The sequence below is a fragment of the Buceros rhinoceros genome, unplaced genomic scaffold (genome assembly GCF_000710305.1).
Source record: "Buceros rhinoceros silvestris isolate BGI_N320 unplaced genomic scaffold, ASM71030v1 scaffold29709, whole genome shotgun sequence".
Lineage (NCBI taxonomy): Eukaryota > Metazoa > Chordata > Aves > Bucerotiformes > Bucerotidae > Buceros > Buceros rhinoceros.
This window is the reverse complement of record NW_010430240.1, coordinates 29747-39818: the sequence shown is the minus strand read 5'-3', so window position 1 is coordinate 39818 and position 10072 is coordinate 29747. Positions and strand designations below refer to the sequence as shown.

The following is a 10072-nucleotide window of genomic DNA, read 5'->3' as shown; positions in this document are numbered from 1 at the left end:
AACATCATCAGTCTTTGGGAAATGTCCAGCAAGGACCTAGGGGCACATAAGTTATAAAAAGAGGAGTATTGCCTACAGAACCAGTCAGAATGGAGCTGCACAGCTGGAAACCTGTATTTCTGCCTCTGAGCACACATTAAATCTCATGTCTTCTGCAAAACAGCTCAGAGCCAGTGGAGCAATCTCAGCTGTTCCAATCTGCAGGAAGACCGAAGAGCCGCCAGGAAAACCACCTGATACCCACTGACACACAGAGGTACTATTATTTACTGCTTAGAGAGGCCAGCAGGCAATTGTACTCAGCAAAGAAAAATGTTTTAGGTCTAAGTAATTATTTTACCAGTGACCTTAAAATATCCCTGTTATTAGGAGTTTTCCTTGCAGAGGGCAGTCACTGTAATAGGATCAGGCAGTATGTTTCTTCATGCCAAGTCATGAATGCTAAAATGATTTGTCATCTTTCGCCACAGGCCACTGCCTGACACACACATGCCACAGTCTAATGTCTCGCCTGCTTTCACATCAAAGTGTTTTCCTCCTGCCATTGCCAGCGAGAAGAAAGGCAAACAATGGCAGCAACTTATTTTCTTTCTGAGAGAGTTTTAATTAAATAAGTGGTCTCATACAGCTTAATGGGACTAATGCATGGGAAAAACCTTTCATCATAAAATGTATTAAATCTATAAATCTTGCTTAGTCTCTCCCCCTGCAATTTTTCTCATTTACTTCACAGTTGCATTATTTTATTCTCCATAGAGATTTATGGCAACATTATATGACATCTCCTGGGCTTTCACAGTCTATCACCTTTTACAGCTTCCTCTTAATGCCATGGGTCATAAAAAACAGAGTTCATCTTACTTTACAAAGGAGAAGGAGAGAAGAAGTCCTATGCAGATCCTCCAGTCACAGAAAGGCTTTCTCATGCTGAAATGTACCCTTGTGAATAGGTTCATCAAGTCTTTTGGTAACAGAGACTCGGCTTATTTTGAGGGATGGGTGATTTCTGCAGCATACCCCATGCAGCAAAGGGTGCTCCAGGATAGGATTGAGGTGCAGCTGGGGCACATTCTCAGTTTTGGTGGGGTTGTCTCCAGTCTTCTCATTTAGATGTAGTCAGTTCCATTCACTGATGTGTCTTCACAGAACTGGCTCAGAGAGATTGCTCTTTTCAAGAGAAGTCTCAGAGAAAAATACTCCCTTCTTGTCCATCCCATTTTGGGGATGAGAAATAAAATGTGGAAAACTGGAGGTGCCAGCCAAACCCTCACAAGATACTTCATTCAAATGAAAAGGGTCCTTCCGATGGCAAGTGGCATTATAATTATAGACTAGAAAAGAGCAAGATCAGCAGCTGCTGCTGCTTGCGTTTGTTCCCTCTGTAACTGACAGGACAGAGTACTTGGCAAAAACAGACTTCCAGAAGTGGAAAGACATTTTAACCCCTGTTCTTGTCAGTCCACTCCTCCTGGGGCTCGGAAGCAGCAATCCCTTGCTTCAGGATAAGGGAAGAGCAAGGTGACTGTTGCAGACCTGAAGGGGACTTTGTTTGGGACGTCTGAGGAAGAGGAAGGGTCCAGGATTTGGCTTTGGGCTTCGATTGCTGAATCAAAATAGCAGGTCAGTGGATATGGCGTGATCTTAATATGCTTCTGTGGCTGGCTTAACTTGAGTGTCTCTGGCTCACTTTCTCTACTACACCATAAACCATGAAATAAGGTGATACAATGACAAGGTGTAGGTTGGCACAGGGCACTATTTATTTATACATTCTGTAAAGTGCCTTTCATGGTCAGTTTGGAAACACTGATGGCGGTTATTTTTTACCGTGGTATCTCTCTGAATTCTAATGCATCCCGAAATTCTCAGCCAGGCAAAAATTCCATTTACAGCTGGGCTCAGTTTTAGTAGGGGGAGAATAAAAATCTTTTATTTTTAGATGTTTATGTCTAAAGGCTTCTGACGATCTTAGCAAAAGTGGAGTGATATATAAATCACAATTCATCCTGTGCTTGAGAAAGTTTCAGAGAGGAAACAAACACTGAACAAAAGGAAAAGCAGCATCATAGATAGGAGCCAAAGTCTCTGCGGGCATAAAACGGGCATAATTTGTGTTACGTCCTCAAAACTCACAAATCCATACCAGCAGAAAGCTTGCCCCTGTATCTACTAATGAAGTTAAGGGCAACACGATTAATAAGAAAGTTTTTCATTACACCACTGCCTGTGGCATCTAATCTAACACTGTCTGTCCTCCTTCGGCCCCAGCCAAAATAGCGCTCAGGCAGGAATGTGCTGGGGGGCATCATTATGCTTTGCTTTTCCTGTCCGTCTCAGTTATAGGTTTTTAATTTCCTATGACCATGACTAATGTTGGAAGGACTCTCAGTCAACATGCTGCCCATGAACCAAGGGCTTGGGACCACCATGCAAGATGCCAGACCCAGCACAAGGCTTTATGCCAAAACTTCCCCCTGGGGGGGTGGGGCAGGCTATACCTGAGTGGCCCTAGTTTTTCCCAGGAAAATACATGCAAGTAACTGTCTCTCATAGCTTTGTATAGTTTAAAGGTTTCTTAGATCACCTAATCTGAACTGAAGTGTATTTTAGAGCATTGCATTATATTACCCTGAAGTCCCTATATGAATGGAACAGCAAATGCTCAATTATTTGCTTAGCAGGAAGCTAAAACAGTGTATCACAGGTAAGGCAGGGCAAGGAAACCAAGGCACGAACACCTGAAATTGCAATAGCAGTCCTACTTTTATTTGCCCTGTTTCAGAGGCAGAAAGAAAAAGCTCCAGGTGCCTCCCAAGCTAATGTGAAGGGTTTCTATTCAGGCCAAAGGGCATCAAGTAAAGCGCTAAGAGACATGGCTGGAATCTAGTGAAGTGAAATACAGCCTCTTGAATCAAGCAGGCAAATTGCACTTCATGGAAAAACCCTCCTCTCCCTGTCTAATGTGGGCGGAAATACTTTTAATCCTGAGTCCTGTTATCATTACAGCTCTGCAGTTGTGGCAAAACCCCATTCACTAGGCCTTGCAAGTGCTGCAGCTCCATAGAGGAGGCTATTTTAGTAGCTGGTCCAGCTCAGCTACTGTCCAGTTTCTGGCTCCACCCAGTCACTGATGCCTGGAAGGATGACTCTTTACTGAACCTCATATGCAGAAACTGAGAGCCACGGATTTGACACTAATCACTGCCTTCCTGCAGAGCTGCAATTGCCATGAGGGTGCTATAGGCAATCTTGTTCCCTCCATGGCTCAGGACAGAAGGGACTGAACAAAAAGATTCAGAGATGCCCAGATACCAAGGGAGACCAGCAGAGCCACTCATCCGCAACCCTGTATGTCCCAGCTATGCGAATTCTTCCTGAAGGTCATCTTTTGTCAAACTGTATGCTCTCATTGGAAAGATCCTAAACCACAGGGCGTCTGTCCAACCCCTGTTCCAATATTTGGTTGCCCCCACAGTTAGTGATTTATGTTTTACTTCAGACTGCATTTGTCTAATTTCATCTCCTTAATCGTTGCTGTGTGTTATGCTGGGGTCCTGGGTTCCCTCTTGGCTATAAGCCCTCACATTATCAGATGTCTTTTCTACATCTATGTCATCACACAGGCAGTCCCACTGGAGGTTTCCATTACAAATTGGATATATTAGTGGGGAGATAGAGACACTTCTTGACAATATGGCTGGAACATATGTACATAATCCTCAGCATCAACGGGCAATCCCAGGAAATGCCGTGTATTGTTAAGAGTATTTTTTTACCCCATTGCTCCCCTGTAGCCCAGCCACAGGCTTTTTGCATTGTTTATAAAGCTTCATTTCTGCTGAAGAATGGAAATCTCTGCTTCCATTTTCTCAAGCATTACATGCTGACCACTGGCTTTTTAGCAAACAGGACTGCATTTCTGCATGCCAGTCACCCAGTTTGGGTCCTGAACTAGAGTTCAACAATGACAACAAAAAATTTAAAGGCCTATGCCAAGTTTCAGAAACAGCAAAACTATAATTTGAATGCTAAAGAATAAAAGCCATGCATCTTAAAAAAAAAAAAAAAAAATCTCCAAGCCCACACTGGCAAACCTCAAGCAGCCATTCTGCAAATGAGAAGAGACAGTCTGACAGCAATAGAAGGCTTATGGTGTCTCTCCCTGCTGATTCTCTTGGTGACTAAAGGAAAAAGTGGCACTTTTACAGCTGAATTTTAATGGCTTACATTATGCTCTGCATCAGAGACACAGCCAAATTGCATAAATTACTATCAAACCATCAATTAACTAGGGATTCGGATTTATTTTCCTGAGAGTAAATGACCTGTGCTGACATGAAGAAAATATAGACAAGAATCATATTTGTGAGACACAATAACTACAAATACAAAACTGCTTTCATCCACATTTGGAGTTAAAGTTTTTTGTAAGCACATAAAAGTTCCAGTAGCATCTTCTCTACACAGGGTAAGCAAGTAACAAACCCAGCATAAAATATTTACCTGTATCCTTTCAGTGCTGCTTTAATTACACCGTGTCACATGCTGCCTACCCGAGCAACCCTACGGCTTTTTTTTGCATGGCCATGCAATGCCAAAGTACTGATGAGTATGTCTGGCTGCCAAGATGAGGAATAACAGGGTTCCCCAGCTGATCTCAGCTGCTGTCGTAACTGCTAATGAAAGAGGCAGTCTCCACATCTCATTTGTTTTCAGATGAGTATAACTATCAAAGCCAGCTAAAAAACCCTGGCTGGGGAGGAAGGTGCATTTGTGGAACTTAACTTTACTTCTCTTGCTGGAGTGCTGACAAAGTTTTGAAAAAAATGACAAGCAAATTTACTGCCTTTTCTTTGCTCACACCACACTGGAGCAAGCAGAGGCTTCAGAGGTGTAACGTGTCCCTGCTGCTGCAACCCAGGCTGCTGGCTGCGTTTGGTGCTAGCTGTTGCTTTTGGATGGTCTTTGAGGTAAAGCCCAAATTAGAGCCTTGCACCACTCAATCTGCAGGTCTCAACGGGGCTGGTGACTGCACAATTTTTATTTCTCTTTCTCCTTCTACTTACATAAATGCACACAGCATGTATTTATGTATATGTGTACCATTATATGTGTATATGTGCGTGTATACCTATGTATCTTCCTATACAATGGTGCACTTGGGTTAGGATGCGCTTGCCTAAAATGTTGTTGGTTTCCTGCTTCTTTTCTACTGTTTCTAGGCACAGCCTGCCAAGACGATGACAGTCACTTATTCCAGCAAAGTAGCAAATGCCACTTTCTTTGGATTTCACAGATTACTCCTGAAGTGGAAAGGCAGCATCTACAAATTGCTGTACAGAGAATTTATTGTTTTTGCTACTCTTTACACAGCGATAAGTGTATTATACAGGTACTCGCTTTCTAGTTCACATCTCGTTAAATGTTATGCTGAAGTTTCACACTTCGTAGTGTTAGGTTGATGAACGATTGTTGAGGGGGGACGTTACTACATAATTATTGCCTTTTTCTTGGGCTTTTTCGAATGTCCTTTCCTTTCCATGCTTACTTTAATGTTTCAGAGAAAGCATATGTGGTATAAATAGAATACTGTCTCTAGTATTCAGCTGGTTCTTTCAGCCTAATGTTGAGCAACCACCTGACTGAACTTAGGCTAAATAAACACCCATAGCTAACCTATGTTAAATAGCTTTTATTGTTCTGACGTCAAGCTGGCAGCAGTGAGCATGCCACTCTGCTTTAAATGATAAGTATGGACCTTTCATTCTAATTGCAGAACTTTGTCTTCAGTTGCTCAGTAATAATTTCTTCAACAACCCTGAAAGGTAATAATTTGAGAGCCTGGTTATATAGTCAGGAAAAGCAAAGTTTTGCTTAAAGCTAGGTCAGCCTGGCACACTTTATTTTTTGGCTTGCAGAGAGCAAAGCAAAACTGCATGGAAACCAGACGTGGTTATTACTTGTGTGTCACCCAGCACCTAAGAGGGTACATGTTAGAAGGAGAGTTGTGACTTAGAAGGGAGAGTTGCTTCTTCCACCAAATCAAGGTGTGAATTAAATACCTGCATGAGAGATGCAACACATCAGTTAATACAGTGAAACTTTTAATTGATGCTGTACACTACACAGAAGTATCAAAATCGTGATTGAGCTCTTACCTTGATCTGTAATTAGACCTCAGTGTTTGCTTCTTATGTGAAGCAAGAACAAATGAGCTTCAGTGTGTCTGTGGTTAATCACTAATTTTCCAAAATGTCCAGTAATCTATACGTGTAAGCTCGGCAAGAAGATTACAGTGTTAATATGTAAAGAAACACCAGAGTTGCACATTTGTTTAATCTAATTCTATTGAAATGTTAGGCAGTTAAAGATCATGATTAATACACCTTGGAAAGCCTTCTATATGCACTGCAGGTTTTATTGCACAGTTGTAAGCAAAACCCACCAAATCTTTGCCATGTGTTCCTTTTATATGAAATTAGAGAATAACTGTAATAATCATCTGTATAAATAAAACCATTGTTTATATTTAAGCTTGTTGTATTTCATTAGATATCTTTCTCCATGGGCAAGAGGTGCCATGCTCCAATCATTTTCTATCATCTGGTGAATACTCTCCTCACTGCAAAATAAATACAGTTGCTGCGGTTTTAATCTTGTGGAAAAGAAAGATTTTGAGGGTAAGAGTAAAAATACTGGTGCAGCAGTGTAGCCTTTTCAAATAAGAGCAGTTGGAGATTGGTAACCCTTTGCAATCAAGCAGACCTGAGCATTTTTATTAAGTAGCCCTCTGAAAAAAGGAGAGCAAGCTCCCCTTTCAGACTTAGGGTTACTGTCATCACTGGTCTGTATGAGACAGCAAGCTAATTCTCCAGGTGTATTGATCCTGATTAGTAGTGCCAGTCCAATTAGTCATGAGAAAACTGTGAAGACCAGGGAATAATGTTATCTTCTCCTCGCTTCTTTATTACATGCCAAAACTGTTCAGCACTTTAAGAATTCGCTTGAAGATGTTAGGCGGGGTTGCTCTCGATTGCACATATCTAGTTATTTATACATATTTGCACTTTGTATCTAGTGCCAGAATATCATGAAAGGACAGGTACATTTTATTTTTGCTGCAGATTTTTTCTTACAGGTAGCCAAAAACGGTTCTTTGAAAAACTGTCAATTTACTGTGACAAATATGCTGAACAAATCCCAGTAACTTTTGTACTTGGTGAGTACTTGTTATATCTGAAATGATTCTCCAACGCTGTCTCTGTTCAGGCATTTTGTGAATGTTGGTGAATGGAAGTGTTTCAGAGCTGAGAGACGTATGAGAGGTTAGAGGCTCACAAGAAAATCATCAGCTTCCAACAGGTCTCTTAAATTTTAGTTGCTTTTGTCACATCAACATCTATGTTCGTGTTCTTAGTATATCAACAATAGAGTAAATTTTCTGTTTATGTATATATATATATTTATAGTGCCCACTAACATTGATATATTATGCCTGATATTTCAAAGCACTAAATGCACTCAAGATTTGCTACAGAAGAGGAAATTTGGAAGTTCATGAGTATGAGATTCTCAGCTGGAATGGGCCATTAAGATGCAGTGTCTATTAAATAATTTGCATTGATTGCATCCTGGGTTTTGACGTGACTTACTGCATTTATTCCGGGAAATTTAGCAGCCTAGTGATATGAATAACACTCTGCAAATTAAATCAAAGTGACCTAAACAGAAATCCTGATAGGCACTGGACTTTTTTTCCTTCTAACACCCAGGTTTCTATGTTACTTTGGTGGTGAATCGCTGGTGGAACCAGTTTGTGAACTTGCCATGGCCAGATCGACTGATGTTCCTCATCTCTAGCTGTGTCCAGGGCAGTGATGAATATGGGCGGTTGTTAAGGAGGACCCTCATGCGTTACGTGAATTTAACATCTCTGCTGATCTTTCGCTCTGTGAGCACAGCCGTATACAAAAGGTTCCCCACCATGGACCATGTGGTCGGAGCAGGTACTGGAGTCCCCCTCCACAAATTTTTTTTCTCCTTTCCCTCAGAGGTGGAGGCACAGGGAGAGAAGGAGCCAGACTCATTTTTTCTTTCCTCTTTGGCCCCATACTAACCCATGTCAAAGCTACCATGTTTTTGTCAGTGGCTTAAGTGACATACCCTTAACCGTGCATCTTTAGAGCTCTTAAAGTCTTTGTGTAGCAGCACTATAGAAATCAAATGGGTTTGAGGGTCTTACGTGGACCCACTCTCAGACATCATGGAGGCAGTAGCCCTGGTCCAAATACACAGGCATGTGGAGCAGGTACAACATTCTCGAAAGCGTGAAAAATAATGCAGCTGTGATATAGTACGATGCGGTAGGAATGGTAACTTGTTATATGGCATTACCTCGATGTCTAGGATATAACTGTCTTGTGTATCAGAGACTGATCTCTGCAGGCACTTCACAAGCACAGCTTTATCTCTATTTTAAGAAGTTGGTTGCATTTTAAGTAGATTACTCATTTTAAGTGTTGAGATATACTTAGAAAAACTCCAGTCCCAGGGTTTTTTTTCTTTAAATCTACAACCTCACCTTAAGCTTAGTTTCTCAGGGATAAATACATTAAGTCTTAAGCATGTCTTTATTTTCTGTCTGTTTTGATAACACATTGAGTGTGATGATGGAAAAGAGAGTTCAATTGTGTTAGACTTTGCTTGTCTGTGAAGGACTGAGTCAAGGTGTAGAGGCAAGGTGTGATGCCAAGCCTTCTGGCTGGCTTGGTCAGTGTCAGGGGTAGGACACCAGCACAGAGATGTGAGGATCTGTTCCAAGTAGGAGAACTCATAGTTTTTTTTACTGAATGTCTTGAATTTCTTAAAATTATTCCCTTGGCAGATATTAGTAAGCAAAGTTGTAGCAAACTAAAATATTTAGTGTATGCATGTACATTTCAAATACGTGTGAGAAGCTTTGGCTATTTAAAAAATAAAAAATCAGGCAAAATACAGAATGCACTGACATTACCGCAAAAAATCATTTATGTTAGATTCAGTTGGATTTTGAAGTTCTCTCCCTTGTGCTGTTCCACAAAACTGTTTACCTGAGCCTGTGAGAGGTCAAGGAAGCTTCTGTCACTCTGCCCAGCAATCTGCTTCTAGTAAGCACTGGAAAATTACCACATTTCCATCAGGCTGATCCAGCTCTGCCTCCCTATTGCTAAAGACAATCTGTTCTGACAGAGACAAAATGTTGCTGCATTGTACAAAAACTGTAGACTGGAAAACAAGTTTTGTTTTGTTTTTTAACAGTGGAAGATATTCTGCTATAAACTGTATAACTAAGTATGGACAGTGTAGTCTGCTCCGTGGATTTCAGTAGTTATTCTGTAGGTTTTAATACCTATTGTGCCACAGAATTTTTGTTGATTCAGTACTGAGCACTTGAGGGTGTATTTTGCTCCTAGTAACATCCAGTGATTAAGCCAGTACTCTGCAATTATCTCCTCCCTAGCTCCCTGTGGTGTTACATATCAAACTTCATGGGAGTGCAACACTTAATATGAACGTGAGCAGCAGAATCTAATACTCACAGCACAGTCATCGTTGAAACAACTTGTGCCGATTTTGCGTTTCATTATCAAGCTGAGAACTGCCACAGCATAACTATTGCTTCGTTTTCCTTTTCAGCAAATGAACTGCTTAAATTCTTAGATTTAAAATCTGAGAACAGTATCATGATACTCTAGTCTGACTCATCCATAACAGAAGGCATAAAAGCTTACTCACAACATCCTTTATCACGGTGCAATATTTGACTGAGCTATAATACCTTCTAGGAGTACAACCAGCCCTGGTTCAGGCAGGTATGATGGAGCACAAGGGTGCTCTCGCTGTTGGAAAGTGAATTTTTATTCTCAGTCTGAACTGGCACTGACATCTTCTAGTCACTGGGTTTTGCAATAGGTTTGGGTTATTCTTTTCTTAATTAGATGAAAACATTGTTTTCTCTCAATAGCTACCTGTTAGCAGAGTGCATAAAGGCTCAGATAAACTTAGGATCTTCACCTTTTGTAGTGTTTCCCTA

At 41.0% G+C, this 10072-nt stretch overlaps 1 protein-coding gene across 1 annotated transcript in view; it reads left to right on the top strand.

Moving 5' to 3' along the window:
* Positions 1–5240: 5240 nt before the first annotated feature.
* Positions 5241–10072, top strand: part of BEST3 (bestrophin 3) — an 18234-nt gene continuing 13402 nt past the window's right edge. Inside the window, exons 1-3 of the mRNA XM_010142979.1 lie at positions 5241–5392; positions 7125–7219; positions 7773–8006. Coding sequence (XP_010141281.1) covers positions 5241–5392; positions 7125–7219; positions 7773–8006 — 481 coding nt within the window. The remainder of the gene's footprint in view (positions 5393–7124; positions 7220–7772; positions 8007–10072) is intronic.